This window comes from Ostrea edulis, chromosome 6, assembly GCF_947568905.1.
Source record: "Ostrea edulis chromosome 6, xbOstEdul1.1, whole genome shotgun sequence".
In the NCBI taxonomy this organism is placed as follows: Eukaryota; Metazoa; Mollusca; class Bivalvia; order Ostreida; family Ostreidae; genus Ostrea; species Ostrea edulis.
In genome coordinates this window covers 53,145,680-53,165,276 of record NC_079169.1, presented here as the reverse complement: position 1 = coordinate 53,165,276, position 19,597 = coordinate 53,145,680, and the positions used below count along the sequence as shown (strand labels likewise).

The 19,597-nt window shown below is 37.0% G+C and overlaps 1 protein-coding gene across 4 annotated transcripts in view; it reads left to right on the top strand.

Moving 5' to 3' along the window:
- Positions 1 to 19,022, top strand: part of LOC125646743 (uncharacterized) — a 23,835-nt gene extending 4,813 nt beyond the window's left edge. The window contains exons 1-5 of one of the 4 annotated variants that reach the window (XM_056140014.1): positions 3,841 to 4,092; positions 9,770 to 9,904; positions 11,392 to 11,537; positions 16,182 to 16,502; positions 18,224 to 19,022. In XM_056140014.1, the coding sequence (XP_055995989.1) occupies positions 11,436 to 11,537; positions 16,182 to 16,502; positions 18,224 to 18,832 (1,032 nt within the window). In that variant the 5' untranslated portion in view covers positions 3,841 to 4,092; positions 9,770 to 9,904; positions 11,392 to 11,435 and the 3' untranslated portion in view covers positions 18,833 to 19,022. Of the gene's footprint in view, positions 1 to 3,839; positions 4,093 to 9,769; positions 9,905 to 9,931; positions 10,730 to 11,391; positions 11,538 to 16,181; positions 16,503 to 18,223 lie in introns of those variants that run through there. The other 3 variants (XM_056140015.1, XM_056140013.1, XM_056140016.1) reach the window with 3 other exon arrangements.
- The last annotated feature ends 575 nt before the right edge of the window (positions 19,023 to 19,597 follow it).

The window sequence follows — 19,597 nt, the reverse complement described above, 5'->3', positions numbered from 1 at the left end:
GAAATTTAGTTTTCCTTACAGATTTGCAGTTGTAAAGAAAATTTTTGAAACTGGGTCAATTTTTGTTCATCCCCCGAGGCCCCAGGGGTGTAGGTGTCCTGAAATTTACAATTTATTCCCCCTTGTCCCAAGGATGCATCTGATCAGAATTTGGAGTGGTAGTTATCAAGAAGTTAAAATCATTCAATTGTTAATGTACAACGCATGACAATAGACACAGACCAAAAGCAATAGGTCACCTGGTTAACTCAGGTGTATGGCAAGCCCTTTTACTATTTATTCGTAAAATAAGATATCTCTTTAAATAAAAATAAGATATCTCTTTAAATAAGAGAGATATCTCTATTGGTTAAAGAGATATCTCTGTAAGTTAGAGAGATATCTTTTTATGCTAGAGAAATATCTCTTTAACCAAAAGAGATATCTCTTTAAACAAAAGAGATATCTCTTTAAACAAATGAGATATCTCTTTACGCTTGGGAGATATCTCTTTCTCTATCGATGTAAAAAGAGATATCTCTTTAAGTTAGATATCTCTTTAAATTTTCAAAAGAGATATCTCTTTAACCTAAAGAGATATCTCTTTAGATTTTCCCCCCGGTGATCATAATGACTTCTCCCTGTTGCATTGTCATTGAAATGATGTAACCCTATTTTTTAACCAAGCAAAATACTTCTAGTGTACAAATGGCGGGAAAGGTTGAAGAGGTGGTTGGGGTAACATTGTCAAGTTGCCGAGAGGCGAAATCTAGTCTAGCTCGCATATTTCATCAATTTATTGTCTTTGTTTTTTGTTACCTGTATACATTTCACATGTGGTAAAAGCAAAATCTTCACACGTGATTGCAGCCATTTGATTAGCGTGTTGCTAAAACACGGAACGGGGAAAACGGAATGGAACGGAATTTAAGAATTAGAATGATTAATATAGATAAGATAACGGTAAAAATTCGGGGGGGGGGGGGGGGAGGGGGATTCATTTTGATTAAAATCAACAATTTGGGAATTGTTTACAAGCAATAAAACAACTTTATCTTAAAATTTTGCATCATAAATTGATTAAGCGAATTTAGTTAAACGTTAGTATAAGAATTTACACTTGCATTTTACAAGAATTTAGAAATTTCGGTATTGACAGAGGTGTTAGGGAGCAGTGACACCTATGGGTAGAGAATGAAAAGAACACACGTGGTTTATACTCCTCTCCCCCCCCCCCCCCCCCCCCCCCCCCCCCCCCGTGGCAAAACGTCATTAACGCACATGTACATGTATTTACACATAATATCGTGTATGCCTATGTGTGTACTTACAACAGGGAGTGTGATATGTATAAAACAATAATAATTCATGATCTTATTTAGTCAACAAGTTAAACATCTTGTGTTTGATTTATTATTTTTTAATAACAGAAGACTTAGTAACCGCAACACTCCAATCCTAAATAGTGAGGACTTCTGGCAGTTAATTTTTAAACTAAATACTTGTATAGCTTAACATTTGGATTAATAATGAGATGACTTTTAATTCCATTCAAGCATAAATTCTGTGTTAGCATTTTAGCTATTTCATATATTATGAAATTAATCTGTTAATTCCTCTTACTATTGGTCGTAAACTTCACCCTAGTTAGCATTGGTTTTTGTTTCAATCTTTCTTTCCTGCTGTATCTCTTCAGTTTCAACACTAATCCGCAGAATATCGGTAAATGTACGAACTTTCACATAGATTCATCCCAAATGAGGCAAAACTTTTTTCTTCACTGGACTCGTTCGCTTTAAAATTTGATATGATGCATAAATGTATATTGTACCAGGTGTAGAACTAAATTCAAATTCAGTTATCTTAAACATATGTAGTTCGATTAAAAGCACGTTCGATTTAAAAAGGCTATGTTTGGGGAAAATTGTTTTAAAAAATTATTTTATATTTTACAATGTTGTTGTTTTTTTCGGGGGGGGGGGGGGGGGGGGGGGGGGGGGGTGGGGGTTGTACCTTTTATTCATTGGATGGGCTCATAAATTTTTTTCTTACGATACCAGCCAGAATAAAGTAATAGAATTTGAAAGGGGTTCAATTATAATTCAAGTCGTTTTCAGTATGTTATCTTATTTATTTTTTCTTCATTTGTGAAACAACATACTGTCAAAATCTGGTGCCAACAGGCGCTTGCTTGATATTTTTATTAAAACTTACTATGCAAATTATTAAGCAAGCGCCTGTTGGTACATTCATCCACAAAATACACCGTGTAAAAATACATACATGTAATAATGCATTAGTATGAGGTATCAATATGAAATGGTGGATTCTGAGGATGACTTCCTGTTCTCTCTGTAATTTCTGCATCCCTTGTTCATAGTAAGCGTTTTGATTTTGCAAAATATTGACCTCCTCATAACATTATTGCATAATATATTTTCCGTTCCTTTCCGTTCCATTTTCCGTTCCGCGTTTTAGCAACACCCCAGCATCATGGTAAGATTTGCTTTGGCGGGCTTCCGTTTTAGGGAGAATTCGTTAAGTATTCAAACTAATAAAAATATTGCAAAGAGATATCTCTTTCTCTTTGAGAGATATCTCTTTTTCAACGATTAAAGAGATATCTTTTATACTTTGAGAGATATCTCTCTAGGAATTCTTAGAGAGATATCTCTTTAAGTGAAGGAGATATCTCTCAAAGTAAAAGAGATATCTCTCAGAGTAAAAGAGATATCTCTTTAAGTGAAAGAGATATCTCTCTAAGTGAAAGAGATATCTCTTAAAGTATAAGAGATATCTCTCTAAGTGAAAGAGATATCTGTTAAATTGAAAGATATCTCTTAAAGTGTAAGAGATATCTCTAAAAGTAAAAGAGATATCTCTCTAAGTGAAAGAGATATCTCTCTAAGTGAAAGAGATATCTCTTATTTAGAGAGATATCTCTTAATCTTAAGAGATATTTCTTATTTTAAAGAGATATCTCTTTAAAATAAGAGATATCTCTTTAATGTAAAGAGATATCTTATTTTTCGAATAAATAGTAAAAGGGCTTACCATACAGGTGACCTAATAAAGATGTATATTTGAAATTTGTATTTGGTGTAAGTATATTGACACTTTTAGTGATTACCTTTGACATCATTTATTATTGCATATGTAACTTACACAAACACTATGGTCAGTGGAGTAACAACAATATAAGTGGTGTAACACACACCTTCATCATTTGTACGTACAAGCAAAAATATTCTTGTCCGATTTCTTTTTCATTGAAAGGAAATGTATGAAATTATTCAAAGGAGTTGTATTGATTAATTTTTAGCTTTACTGTTAAAGTGTTTGGGTCCACCTGTTATTTTTATGTCAGTGGTGTAATTTACTTGTCAGTAGTCAAACACATTTTGTCATTGGTGTTACATGAACAATTTTCTTGATCGCAGACAAAGATGGTCATATATCAGTATCAAACTTTTCTTAAAATAAGATTTAAATGAATCTATTTAATCTGCAATAATATTTTTGTGTCATTTTGTAATATATGCAGGTATCATGTTAAAAAGAGAGGAAGGTTTTTAAAATAGTGTCTCAGATATATACCATTTTGTGTCAGTTTAATTATAGAATTACTGAGTTTTTTAAACATCAGACCAAAATATATCAATTTCGATGCTTTTTTGCAATTACCCATGCCATTTTCAAGTATATGGCATTATTACTTATCCATTTTTCCCTTTATTATATATTTGTTACACCATTGACAGATTTGTTCTACCTATTCACCTTTGACCCCATTTTTTGGCAATGGGGTACATTTCATGTTTGCAAAATTTAATATGTTTTACCGTAATGTTTGATAAACATGTTATGCTAAAAAAAAAATTGGAATTTAGAGCTTATTAATTTCTTGTCATTTCTAACTCTGAAAAATCTGTGAAATTTGATAATGACCCAAATACAGTTAATACTTCCCCATACGCATTGTTATTTAAAAGTGAGAATCATGGATCTTTCAGATAATGTGACCTTAAAAGCAGACATCCCCCGTGTTGCGACAGGCGTTGATACATTAAAGAACCCCCACTGCTACGCCACTGTGTGCGTACATGTAGCATAGTAAGTGTATTTGTGGTACGTCGCCTACAGCTGGTGACGGCTAAATATAAGTGGGACCTAAACTAATGAAATCCTTCGTAACAAATCAAAATAAACAATCTATCGGATGCAATACAAATGAATGATTTTGAAATGGAAATTATACAATGCAAACAAAAAATTATATAATACAAATGGAAAATATAGAACACAAATGGAAAATTATACAGTACAAATGGAAAATATAGAATACAAATGGAAAATTATACAATATTATACAATTATACAATATAAATTTGTTTTGAAATATATTCATATAATTTGTTTTATAAATTATTTTATGTGACCCGTAATCCTTTATTATTTTGAAGGCAACCTAATCTCAGCCACGGGCACTAATATTAGTATAGATCTCACAATTGGTCATCTCTAAAGATTACAGAAAGTAGAAACTGACTATTCAGAGTGACTTATGAGGGTGATTGATGGGGAAATAATATATTTTGGATAAATTATTGGTTCTGTATAAAAATTATTTCTTTCTAGAAAGGGGGGGGGTGTACAGAAGATCTATACAAGTGTAGCGGTCAGCCGGTGGCCAGATAGCTCAGTTGGTAGAGCACCTGACTAGAGATTCAGGGTGCCCGGGTTCGAATCCTGGTCTGGTCCGTTGCATTTTCTCCCTTCCTGTTACATTTGGTGCCGTAGACCAGCCCCTGGAACTGACAGGTGAAAATGCCTGCCAGGGGATAAAGATCCTGGGTTGATGTCTTCAGGGTGTGAAGACATTTAAGGAGGGAGGAATGTAGCGGTCAGCCGGGTGCAATCACCGGTGGCCAGGTAGCTCAGTTGGTAGAGCACCTGACTAGAGATTCAGGAGTTCCGGGTTCAAATCCCGGTCTGGTCCGTTGCATTTTCTCCCTTCCTGTTACACAAGCTATCCACACTTCAGGTGCCTTTGATCTCAGCTTGATTCGTCGAGGCTGGGTATTTAGACTGTCGCCTCTTCCGATGAATCAAGCTGAGATTAGAGGCATTTACCCACCAAGCAGACCGTTGATGTTCTTCCTTTTATGTCACGGTGTATAGGTATAACGGACATGGCGTTTAAATGATTAAAACGGACACTTTAAGAGAAATCAACGAATACTTTCCGTTGAATTTCTAAAATAAAAATAAAGTCCTAGACAACTGAGGAAGGAAGCAGTAAGTGGTTTTTTTTTTGGCTGGACTTGGTCCACGTAACAAACACAGTATGTTCCATCTAGACAGAAACCAGTCAAGCGCTTCATCCACTTGGGGAAGAAATTTAGCCAACATAGCAAAAATGGATCTTGACCATGACTTGGCACATTTCCTGGACACCTCAGCAGAGGACACAACTCTAAACAACATTTGGACCACCTTCAAACCAATCTGCCTTTAACAACATCACTAAACATACATGTACCAACTTAGTGGAACTCAAGCAGTTTAACCAGCCATGGTGTAACAGAAAGATCAAGCAGCTTTTGAGACAAAAACTAAGAGCCATCACCAATTACAAAAGATCAGGCAGGGACAAGGACAGACGGAGATACAGGTGCCTGCAGAAGTCAACTCAGCAAGAGTGTAAGAGTGCCTGCAATTCATATGTGTCAGACATGGTGCAGGAGGACTCTAATAGCGAGAATCTCTACTCCTTTATTAAGAGTAAGAAATTGGACAGTGCTCCGTTTTGCTATGACGGGAACCTACATGGAGATTCAGAAATCAAAGGTTCTCTCCTGAATCAGCAATTCTCTTCAGTTTTTATTCGGAGGATACCTGCATCCAGCACACCAGATTTAGGCACCAGTACCACCCCTTCTGCACCAGACATCAGTCACAGAGAAGGTTGTGCTGAAGCTCCTGTTAGGCCTCAACCCAAATAAGGCCACTGGTCCTGATGAGATCTCTACCAAGTTCCAGAAAGAAAAGGCTCACTCAGTTACACCAGCACTCACCAGGAGGTTGTTGAAGATCGCAAAAAGGCAAAAAATGACCTACTGGTTTATAAAAAATAAATTAAACCAAGGGGATGAGTAAGTTGCAACATCCATAACACCCCCCTCTAGATCTGACCCTGTCATTGTTACTCTGTATGAAGCTTAAACTTTACTTTGTATTTAGACTAGAAAAAATCTACTTTAAAACACATTTTTATTTCAACCTAGAACATAAAGTTTTTGTTAGAAACACATGCCTATGGTCCACATATTGTAGTCCTTTTTTAAAGGAAAGCAACTGATCTGAATTAATAGTATAAAGTTATGGGATTCGAAACTATACAGTAAATGAAGATCTGAAAATGTCTGATGCCCAAATCATTTTAAGTGTCCATTCCTTGATAACTGTCATTAAATAACATGTACTAGCTTTAAAACACAATATTCAGCAAAATCATTGCAGATATATATAGATCAATATACATGTTTATAAGAAAATTCCATTTTTATTTGTGAATTCCATCCAGGATGAGAGACAATGACAGTGTGCCACATGTGCTAAATCAAAATTATTATCTTTATTATAATTATAACAAATTAGAGTTTTAACATTGAGATTATTATAAGCTACATTCCGTGGAAGGTACTATTCACTGGTTTGTTAAAGGTATTAAGTATAAACAAAGATAACTTACAGATCATGTTATACAGGAACAGCAGTTTCATTTGAAAGTGTCCATCGCTTTTCTCTGAAAGTGTCAATTTCAACTGAAAGTGTCCCATTATGCCTATACACTGTTAATGTTCAACTAATCTGTTAGTCTCAATGTCACAATGAATGCAAGTACATCAACTGATAGTACTTGGCACTGAATGTAGTTTTTTTAAGCTCATCTGAGCTGAAAGCTCAAGTGAGCTTTTCTGATCGCTTTTTTTCCGTCGTCTGTCTGTCCGTCTGTCTGTTAAACATTTACATTTTCAACTTCTTCTCCAAAACCACCATGCCAATTTTAACCAATGTTGGCACAAATCATCCTTGGGTGAAGGGGATTCAAAATTGTTCAAATGAGGGCCAACCCCCTTATCCAAGGAGAGATAATAGCAAATCAGTAAAAATACACTGAAATTTTTTTAAAATCTTCTTCTCCAGAACCAGTAAGCCAATTTCATTCAAACTTAATGCAAATCATCCTTAGTTGAAGGGAATTCAAAATTGTTCAAATTAAGGGCCAGGTTCTCTTCAAAGGGGAGATAATCACAAAAGTGTAAAAATAGGGTGGGGTCATTTAAAAATCTTCTTCTCATGAACCACTGTACCAGTATAGTTGAAATTTACGTGGAAGTTTGCTGACATAATGGAGATTCAAGTTTGTTCATATTATGGCCCCCAGGGGTCGGTTGGCGCCACAATAGGGGAAACCATATTTTATATGTATTTATATAGGAAAAATCTTTTAAAATCTTCTTCTCAAGAACCATTGAGCCAGAAGAGTTCAAATTTACATGGAAGCTTCCTGACATAATGTAGATTCAAGTTTGTTCATATCATGGCCCCCGGGGGTCGGGTGGGGCCACACTAGGGGAAACCATAATTTTATATGTGTGTATATAGGAAAAATCTTTAAAAATCTTCTTCTCAAGAACCATTGAGCCAGAAGAGTTCAAATTTACATGAAAGCTTTATGACATAGTGCAGATTCAGATTTGTTCATATCATAGCCCCCAGGGGTCGGGTGGGGCCACAATAGGGGAAACCATATTTTATATGTATATTTATATAGGAAAAATCTTTAAAAATCTTCTCAAGAACCATTGAGCCAGATGAGTTCAAATTTACATGGAAGCTTCCTGACATAATGCAGATTCAAGTTGTTCATATCATGGCCCCCAGGGGTCGGGTGGGGCCACAATAGGGGAAACCATATTTTATATGTGTTTATATAGGAAAAATCTTTTAAAATCTTCTTCTCAAGAACCATTGAGCCAGAAGAGTTCAACTTTACATGGAAGCTTCCTGACATAATGCAGATTCAAGTTTGTTCATATCATGGCCCCTGGGGGTCGGGTGGGGCCACACTAGGGGAAACCACATTTTATATGTATTTATATAGGAAAAATCTTCTCAAGAACCATTGAGCCAGAAGAGTTCAAATTTACATCGAAGTTTCCTGACATAGTTCAGATTCAAGTTTGAAGCTTTATGACATAGTTCAAATTCAAGTTTGTTGAAATCATGGCCCCCGGGTTGTCAGGTTTTGCCACAATAAGGGAAACCGTATTTCATATGTGTAAATATATGATAACTCAGGTGAGCGATGTGGCCCATGGGCCTCTTGTTTAATGCAGCATTATATAGGCCTAATAGTGATATTTTTTCTTTGGTTATTGCAGCAATCCTAGCTAGCACCGGTGAAAGAAATGGGTTATTGCCACAATAATATTCTCTTTGAAGAAGTGGACAGGCATAGCCTAGGCTATATGTCTGTCCATTTCTTTAAAGAGAATAGTCAGCCTGTCCATTTTTCTAAAGAGAATAGCCACAATAGGTGATCAAAATCTTTCAAGAACAACAGGGCCATGCATGATTAGTCATTCTTGAGTACTTCAGATTCAATTTTCTTCAAATCATGGCCTGGGGGTATGGTGGATCCCCAATAGGGGTTGGAATATATGTAAACATTGAAAATCAAGGTTCACTGATTAGATACACATAATCTATATGCACACATTCCAATGTAGTGTAGATTCATGTTTGCTTAGGAATGAATCTATTAATTTTATATGATAATATATCGAAAATTTGAAGAAAAAATTATTTAAATTTTCACTGAGGGCACATTAGATTATAGCATTATGCTAAGGTGTTTTTATTTCTTCCCCCTTTCAGGGGGAGACATTGTTTTTGTACTTTCTGTCCGGCTGTCGATCTTTCCATCCGTTTGTCTGTCACAAAATCTTGTGAACGCTTCTCCTATATGGCTTATCGGATAGACTTTAAACTTTGTACAATGCTTCATTGCCATTTGTAGATGTGCATATTGGTGGGACAGGAGGATCCAATTATTTTCCTAAAAGTTATAGTGGATTTTAGAGGGGTGGAGGATGGAAGATAGCTTGTGAACACTTCTCCTATATGGTTTATTGGATATATATATATTTGAAACTTTGTACAATGTGGGATCTAAGTGGAGTGGAGGATGTTAAAATAGCTTGTGAATGCTTCTTCTCCTATATGGCTTATCCGATAGACTTGAAATTTTGTACAATACTTCAATGCCATTTGCAGATGTGCATATTGCAGGGACAGGAGGATCCAATTGTTGTTCTTAAAGTTATAGTGGATCTGAGGGGTGGAGGGTGTAAAATAGTTTATGAACACTTCTCCTATGTGGCTTATCGGAGTTCATAATGTCTATGTTCCTGCTCATGCTCTCTCCTCCATATCATGCAGTAAAGTAAGGGGAGGAGGTTTCATTTGGAGCACTTCCAATTTGGGGAGCTTGGGAGACATTTGTTTTTCATAAAAACTATCTCTAGTTTTTTCTTGAACCCATTGGATAGGGCTAAAATCAGGATTATCACATTTTACATAATACATGAATATATATAGCCATAGGAGAAAAAATCTTTTTAAAATCTCCTCCAGAATAGCGAGGCCATATATATAGTCACTGATTTTAAGAAAAGGTGAAGATAATAAACAGTTATCAATCTCATAACTCCTATATAAGGAATGCGAAATGAAGAGTTGGGCAAACACAGACCCCGGCCTGGAGACACCAGAGGTGGGATCAGTTGCCTAGGAGGAGTTGAAAGTGTCCCCTGTTGACGGGTCACACCCACCGTGAGCCCCATATTTTGATGAGGTAAATGAAGTAATCTGCATACAGTCAAAATCAGTATGTAAAGAACAGCCTAACAATCGGTATGAAACGGGTCACACAGCATTTGACCCAATGAGGTATCCCCATGTTGTTTGGATTCAAGTTTTGTTAAGTTACAACCCCATGTAGCTGGGTTGGAGTCAGAATTTGTCATGGGATTAAAGAGGGAAAAGCAGGGACAAGACAACCCAGGTGGGCATTGTGGACCATGGGCCTCTTTTTAATTGCATATTTATCAAAATTTATGCACGTGCAATTATAATAAAATTTGTAAACGGATATGTGATTTTACAATCATCAACTTGGTCAAGCCATGTTTAAAACAGATGTGATGTCACATATGAGTTAAAGTAGTCCCCGGGCATTAACAATGCAGGATTTTATTAAATTAATGAAATGTCTTACAGTTTTTGAAACTATGAGATATATACCTTGAGCCTTTTCACACCAGCATATTGAATGGAGCACTAACTGTAAAATAATGCTGTTGTGAAGAGGCTCAAGATACATATCATATACTTTCAAAAACTGAAAGACATTTCTTTTATTGACATTTTCTGTTGTAGTTAATTTGATACATGCATGTGTAACAGGAAGAGAGAATGCAATTGACCAGACTGGGATTCGAACCTGGGCTTCTCGAATCTCTAGTCAGGTGTTTTATCAACTCAACTGGCTGCTAGTGATCGAATCCATCTGACCGCCAGTCCTACCCCCTTTTAACAATTATTGTCTTCATCCTTCAAGACACACAACCCAGTCCAGATTCTTATGACCCTGGCAGGAATTTCACTTGCAAGTCCAGAGGTGGTTAAAAGCACCAAATATAACAGGAAGGGAGAAATTGCAACTGACCAGACTGAAATTCGAACCCGGTGCAGTACACCAGCCCCTGGAACTGACAGGGCCCGAAAAAACTTCAAAGCGTGAAGACATTTAAGTAGGGAGAAATTTAGTGGTCAGACAGGTTCAATCACATGTGGTTAGATAGCTCAATTGGTAGAGCACCTGACTGGAAATTCAGGGGGCTCGGGTTTGAATCTCAGTCCGGTCTGTTGCATTTTCTCCCTTCCTATTACACAAGGTTATGTCGTTATGGTAACTGCACTTTGTTTTATTATTCAGCATTTGAAAAACAACAAGCATCTCTTTTCTACATCTCCTGTTGTGATATAAACAATAATGTTGAAAATACTGCAATTTAATTGTGACATCCCAGTTGCTAGTATTTGCAAACCCCGGGCCCTGAGCAAAAGTGAAAGTATACGAGAAAATAATCTTCGGTTTGAATTACTGACAATAATAAGGAAAAAACAGAATGATGTTACAGTAAAAGCAAGGTTACTCTATTCAGAATCTATAGGGGAAAATGTCAAAATAATTGTGTAATAAGCATTTTTTCACTATTTTCAAACTTTTAGCAGATAACAATACTCTTTCATAATGATTTCTTAATATTTGCTTTTTAGCTTTTCTGTGAAATAATCTGAAGCGCGACACCACAGGCAGCAATATGTCTACATGCAAACTGTGTAAAGTTGACAAACTCTCCAATGAGTTTCCACCCACCACAGTGTCAGAAGATTGTGACCATCCACCTCTAATATGCCTCAGGGTAAACTGAATGATATGAACAGTATTTTGTATGTGATTTTCTAGGTTACGACTTACATGTCCTATAATGCTGTCCGTGCCAGTACATCGTCATTTGTCATTAACATTTTTTTACTTCTCAGAAACCACATTTCTTCTTTTCACTATGTACAATATGCTACAATTGCTGTGAAACACCTCTTGGGGTAACGGAACATAAATGTTGAGAACAGGAACCATAGATCAGCACATTGTAGGTACCAGGGCCCTTATTCACAAATTATCTTATGACTATTAAGATCAAAATTTACGAACACTGTAATTTTCTTATTTTTCATTTCTTGTAGATTCTTAATTGATATGTAAAGTACATTTGTGGTTTATAAATATGTATTATTACTACAGTAACTTGATCCGAAGAGTCGGATCACGTCGAGTTGACAGGCGCGGGTCATCAGATCACACGAGACGCGAAGCGTCAAGTTTGATCTGATGATCCGCGCCTGTCAACGAGACGTGATCCAACTCTTCGGATCAAGTTACTGTGGTAATGATAAATTTATTATATACCCCCTTCTGCATTTTCAATCCACATTTCTAAGATAATAAATGTAATCCAAACTATCAAAAACACAGACATACTATGAAATTATGTTTTGTGTACGCAGTTTCGTTTGTGACGCGTTCAATATTTTCCACAAATAACGTTGCGTTGATGCATTGTGACGGCATCAGTTTCAGAGGATACTGATACGGAATCAGAAAACCACAGTGTGGTGATCCGGAAAACCGGATCACACGCTGTCAAATCCACAGTATCAATGAGCGATACATTGATGGGTATATAATAAAACTTGATAACATACTTATGATCTCGTGATCGCTCTTTGAATATCAGACATTTATTTTTTCAGCTTAGTCGTAGGATGTTTTGTGAATAAGGACCCAGAACCCTGGAATGTCACATTCTTAGTAGAGTCTTCTCTTGAGCCTCATCTATTTTATTTCCCCTTCATTCATTGCTAGAGGGAATATATAGGAACAGGGACGTTTGTGTGTGGGTGATTATGTGTGTGTTTGTAATATTGAACTTGAACATGCTCTACAGGCAACATTTTGTGCTCGATTGATTTGATAATTCACATATATAGCTTAGTTGTCAAGAGAGGAAGAACCCTATTAATTTTGGGATCTAAATGTTAAGTCACTTCAGGACTGCATAGAGAGTTTGTAGACACTCATTGTGAGGGGATATGTCCCGCCTTACAGATCTCTTGTTCATTCAATTTAGTCAGTAATTAACTTTATCTCTGTTTTGCATGTTATATATTTAAGGTAGCTCACTACACTAAAGCTTATACTCTTTGTAACACTACGTCACAAGATGGCGATTCAAATGTTTTGTTAAATTATTTGTATTGATCGATTTGTATGTCAATCATCGTAACTCAGTGGTTAAAGCATTGGGCTGATAAACTGCAGATCTCGAGTCTTTTGTTCATGTGTTGAAATTTTTGAAATCATGTTTTTATCCAAATTTGCATATTTTCTGCCTTTTTGACATATATACTTATTATATATCATTATATCTTTTATGATTAAATCCATTCGTACTGATTTGAGAAACTATTTTTAGGTCACCTGAATTCATTCAGGTGACCTATTGCTATCTGTTTTTGTCCGTCGTCGTGCGTCGTGTGTTAACATTTGAACATTTTCAGCTTCTTCTCTGAAACCCCTGAACCAATTTCAACCAATTTTGGCATATAGCATCTGTGGGTGAAGGGGAACAAAAATTGTGAAATTCGTGGTCCCTGCCCCCCTGGGGCCTGAGGGGTGGGGCAAAAACCATCAAAATGAGTGTAATTTTAAAAAATCTTCTTCTTTACTCCTGGACATCAAGAAGCCAAACTGTGGGCATAATTATAATGAGCATTGAGCCCTCTACCAAAATTGTGAAATTCATGGCCCCTGGGGCAGGGGTTCTTGTGTTAGGGGGGGGGGGGGGGCTCTATTGGTCATATAGTGAAAATGGCAAAAACCATCAAAATGAGTGTAATTTTAAAAAATCTTCTTCTTTACTCCTGGACATCAAGAAGCCAAACTGTGGGCATAATTATAATGAGCAATGAGCCCTCTACCAAAATTGTGAAATTCATGGCCCCTGGGGCAGGGGTTCTTGTGTTAGGGTGGGGCTCTATTGGTCATATAGTGAAAATGTAGAAATTCTTTGAAAATTTTCTCTGTCTCTGGGTATTAAGTAGACAAACTAATAGCATGGTAATGATGAGCAAGGATGCCTCTTTATACCCCCCGCAACAAGTTGTGGGGGGGGGTATACTGGAATCGAGTTGTCCGTCTGTCCGTCCGTCTGTAGACGCAATGGTTTCCGGGCTCTAAAGCATTATCCTTTCCATCTGCCGTCACCATATCATACATATGAACTACCCATGGGATGAAGATGTTCCCTATCGATTTTGGGGTCAAAAGGTCAAAGGTCAAGCACACTGGACATCGAAGTAGCAATATGGTTTCCGGGCTCTAAAGTGTTATCCTTTCCACCTACAGTCACCATATCATACATATGGACTACCCATAGGATGAAGATGTTCCCTATCGATTTTAGGGTCAAAAGGTCAAAGGTCAAGCGCACTGGACATTGAAGTAGCAATATGGTTTCCGGGCTCTAAAGCGTTATCCTTTCCACCTACAGTCACCATATCAAACATATGGACTACCCATGGGATGAAGATGTTCCCTATCGATTTTGGGGTCAAAAGGTCAAAGGTCAAGCGCACTGGACATTGAAGTAGCAATATGGTTTCCGGGCTCTAAAGCGTTATCCTTTCCACCTACAGTCACCATATCATATATATGGACTACTAATGGGATGAAGATGATCCCTATCGATTTTGGGGTCAAAAGGTCAAAGGTCAAGCGCACTGGACATTGAAGTAGCAATATGGTTTCCGGGCTCTAAAGCGTTATCCTTTCCACCTACAGTCACCATATCATATAGATGGACTACTAATGGGATGAAGATGATCCCTATCGATTTTGGGGTCAAAAGGTCAAAGGTCATGCGCACTGGACATCGAAGTAGCAACACTCAGAAAAGAGGTAGTTTATACCTATTACCAACACCCTTTGGGAGATTGGGGTAAGCGGGGGGTATTCTTAATGAGCATAGCTCACAGTACCTCTTGTTAAAATTTGTGAAATTCATGGCCCCTGGATCAGGGGTTCTGGTGCTAGGGTGGGGCTCTATAAGTCATATAGTGAAAATGCATTATTTCTTTGAAAATCTTCTTCTCTGTCCTTGGGTATTAAGTAGACAAACCAATAGCATGGTTATGATGAGCAAGGATGCCTCTTTCAAAATTGTGAAATTGATGGCCCCTGGGTCAGGGGTTCTGGTATTAGGGTGGGGCCCTATTGATCATATAGTGAAAATGCATTTTATTTCTTTGAAAATCTTCTCCTCTGCTGCTGGGTATTAAGTAGACAAACTAATAGTATGATAATGATGATCAAGGATGCTTCTTTCAAAACTGAAATTTATGGCCCCTGGGTCAGGGGTTCTGGTGCAAAGGCGGGGCTGACCACATAGCTATTCAATGTTTCTTCCATCCAAAAGTAAAATTCTTATATTTAAACACAAACCTAATTCAAACATTGGAAGGTTGTTACATGATACTCAGGTGACCTATAAGGCCCCTGGGCCTCTTGTTAGGTGTAGTGAGCCACCTTAAGTGTGCATAGAATATATCAAATACACAATATCATATTGTGCAATATGCCACATTACAGTGTTATCAGTTTATGAAAATGTTTCTTTATAATACTCCCCGAATGAAGTATATAGGAATCACTCTGTCTGTCCGTCCATCCGTCCGTGTGTTTGTCTGCAGATTTGTGTCTGGGCCATAACTTCTTTGTTCTTTGACTTAGGCATACCATATTTGGCACACAGGTAGATCACCATGAGACGATGTGTCGAGTACCTTCATGACCTCTATATGACATTGACCCTTGACCTCAAGGTCAAAATTAAAGTTTTTTTTACAATGGATTCGTGTCCAGGCCATAACTTCTTTGTTCTTTGACATAGGCATACCATATTTGACACATGAGTGTATTACCATGAGACGATGTGTCATGTACCTTCATGACCTCCATATGACCTTGACCTCAAGGTCAAAATTAAAGGTTTTTACAATGGATTCGTGTCAGGGCCATGACTTCTTTGTTCTTTGACATAGGCATATCATATTTGACACATGAGTGTATCACCATGAGACGATGTGTCGAGTACCTTCATGACCTCTATATGACCTTGAACTTTGACCTCGAGATCAAAATTGATTATAGGGTTTTGACATAGTCATACCATAAGACATGGGTGTATCACCATGAGACTATGTGTCATGTACATTCATGACCTCTTTATGACCTTGACCTTTGATCTCAAGGTCAAAATTATAGGTTTATGCCATGGATTTGTGTTCGGACTATATCTTCCATTTTCTTCTACAAAGGCACACCATATTTTGACACTCAGGAAAGAGGTAATTTATACCTATTAACAACACCCTTTGGGAGATTGGGGTACGTGGGGGGTATTCTTAGTGAGCATTGTTCACAGTACATCTTGTTGAATTTGTAGTGTGTTGTTGATTGGTGCAAAAAGAAATGGACTTGTCCCCACCCTGGTTGTTCCGTCCACATATCAAAGGATGACCACACTATCCAGTGGTTTACTGCCATATTAGAGGAAATGTTCAAGGAATACGACACAACTTACACGCCCTCTGTTCCTCAAGGTTCAGGATCTGCCGTCCTAAATATCACCGTATTGAATGGAGATGCTTTTAGGATTCCATACATGCAATTTATGGGACTGTCGGACTTGCAGGCACACATTGAAACTAAACTCAAAATTCCCAGAAACAAACAGAAATTGCTGTTTGATAACAAAGAAATTACGGTATGTTTTAAAAGTATGTTGCCCATGTAATGATTTGATGATGGAAAGTATGATGATAATACATGTACATTCACATGAAATGAGTGTGAATATAAATGAGACTGCAGCGCTATATCCTGAGTGTGACGTAAGAGTGTGACTTACATCACAATTCTTAGAGCTACAGTAAAACATGGTTACTGCGAACATCCAGGGCCAGCAAAAAAAACAGTTCATTATAACTAAACTTCATTATATCCAGTAAAATTTTCGTTATTTTCCTCTCATAGGGGAATAGATATTTAATACTTTGAAATAAGCGTGAATTTGTTATAAGTATTTTCGTCATTAGCTGCAGAACTGTAGCTCTCTGAAAAAATATTGGGATAGATGAGAGAGCTATAGATCCACCCCTTATAAAAACCTAATTCATTGGCTACCTAATATGGCTATGTCAACAAACGAAATCCTTTAGAACTGTGAGTTTTTGGGTCATATGGGGCTTTAATGAATATTTGAAGGTATGTTTGGACACAATTATAGCAAAAAATATGTGTTAAGAATTTTTTAATATTAAATTTATGAGACATTGATGTAAGAATGCAATGATATAGGGCTTCAACCGTGCACATTTTTTTCTGCACTTTAAATCAAAGGTTTTTATAAGGGTGGATCTGTAGCTCTCTGATCTATCCAAATATTTTGAAATTTCAGGGGAGTATGTAGTAGCCGTCATGTCTGTCTGTCTATCCATCCAAGCTCATATCTCCTAAACCTTTCATCAGAAATTGATCAAATGTTCCTCGAGATAAGGACTTTTGGACCAAGGTCTTTCAAGGTCATTTTGGACTGGTCAAGGTCAATCAGAACATATAAAAGTTTCTTATTTCAACAGTTTTTGATATTAAAGTTCCCATCTCTTATACCTTTCATTATAAATTGATCATAATTGATCACAAAACATTCCTTAAGACAGGGACATTTGGACCAAGGTCATTTTGGAAAGGTCAAAGTCACTCAGAACATATGCCTTTAATAAGTAATAAGTTCTTTATTTCAACAGTTTTTGAACAGGTATTGATTATATATCCTACAAATAAGTACTAGGCGAATGGCTTTCAGACAAAGGTCACTCAAGGTCATTTTGCAAAGGTCAAGGTAACTCAGAACATATACCTTGTATATGAAAAAATACTTCATTTCAACAATATTTCAAGTTATTGATCTTTTGGACCAAGGTCATTTTGGAAAGGTCAAGGTCACTCAGAACATTTACTTTATATAAAGAAAAAGTGTCCTATTTTGACATTTTTTGAACAGATATTGATTATATATCACACAAATAAGTAATAGGGAAATGGTTTTCAGACAAAGGTCACTGGAGGTCATTTTGCACAGGTCAACATACCTTGTACAGTATATGAAAAAGAAACCTTCATTTCAACAATATTTCAACAGTTATTGATCATTGTGTAAGTCATTCGTCATATAAAGTAGTTCACTGGTCAATCTAATTAAAATTAGATCTTCTATCCGCTCCCCAGTTTTCGATACGCGACGTATCGAAAACTGGGGAGCGGATGGAAGATCTAATTTTAATTAGATTGTTCACTGGTTAGATGCATTTCAGGGAGCATCCATCAGTTTTACTGATATTCTTGTTTCAGAGAGCTACAGTTCTGCAGCTAGTTCGTTATAAGCATGTTTTATGTTCATGTATTTTTTGTTAATGTTAATTGCAGATATACAAGCCTAATGGTCAGCCATACACTCTATCAGAGAGCAACATCCCACCATTTGCCACATTATACCTTGTTGTGTTGCTGTATGAAATTCCTGAGGACTTTAACCATGTCGTGTTTGACCTTCACTGGGGTTATCCTTCCTCTGGACGTGACTACTTGGATGCGTCTTGTTTAGCGTATCAAAATACACAGTTTATAGGTTTGGCAGACTTCAATTCATGTGGAATGAAAGGAATCACACACTCGGGGGACTTGATGGACAATAGGAGGAGAATTGGTCATCACACAATCCATGTGTACTTAAAAAAACTCCCAAGTAATGTCACCCACCTATTCTTCACTCTCAGTGCATGGGACAGCCCCAACATCTCAAAATACCCCAATCCAAGCCTGAAGTTTTATGAAGCCAGCAATGTCCATAAAGATCTATGCAAGACGACCTTTACTCATGCTAGAAATTCAGAAGCTGTCATCATGTGCTCCGTGTCCAGAGGTAGCCAAGGAAGATGGAGCGTCTATGAAAGTGGAAAGCTTAGTGCAGGCAATGCAAATCATTATGGACCAATCAAAAAGACCATAAGGAATTTAATAGCAAGTGGTTATTGAAGTCATTAGTTTGTATGTGTATTAGCTATGTACTATATTTAATGTACAGTAATGAGACAAAACGTGTACGTCAGTTTACAAATAAAAATTTACCTGTATATTTCATTAAAAAAATTCTCATGAAGATTTTACAAATAAAAATTTGTACTCGTATATTTCATAAAATAAAACCAAACTTCTCATGAAGTCATTCCTGTTTCAGTTTACTTGATTGATTGACTGATGTTTTCCACCACACTCAACAATTTTTAGCTCACCTGAGCGCAAGTGAGCCTTTCTGATCAAAATTTGTCCGGTGTTGTCGGTGTCGTTGTAAACTTTTCACATTTTCATCTTCTTCTCCAGAACCACTGGGCCAATTATAACCAAACTTGGCCAAAAGCATCCTTGGGTAAAGGGCTTTCAGGTTTGTTCAAATGAAGGGCCATGCCCCCTCAAAGGGGAGATAATCGCAAAATAGGGTGGGGTCATTTAAAAATCTTATCATGAACCAGAAGAGCTGAGATTTACATGAAAAGCTTCCTGACATAGTGCAAATTCAAGTTTGTTCACATCATAGTGGCCCCCGGGGGTAGATTGGGGCCACAATAGGGGATCAAAGTTTTACATAGAAATATATAGGGAAAATCTTTAAAAATCATCTTCTCAAGAACCAATGAGCCAGAAGAGCTGAGATTTACATATTAAAGCTTCATAGTGCAGATTCAAGTTTGTTCAAATCATGGCCCCTGGGCGTAGGTTGGGGCCACAGTAGGAGATCAAAGT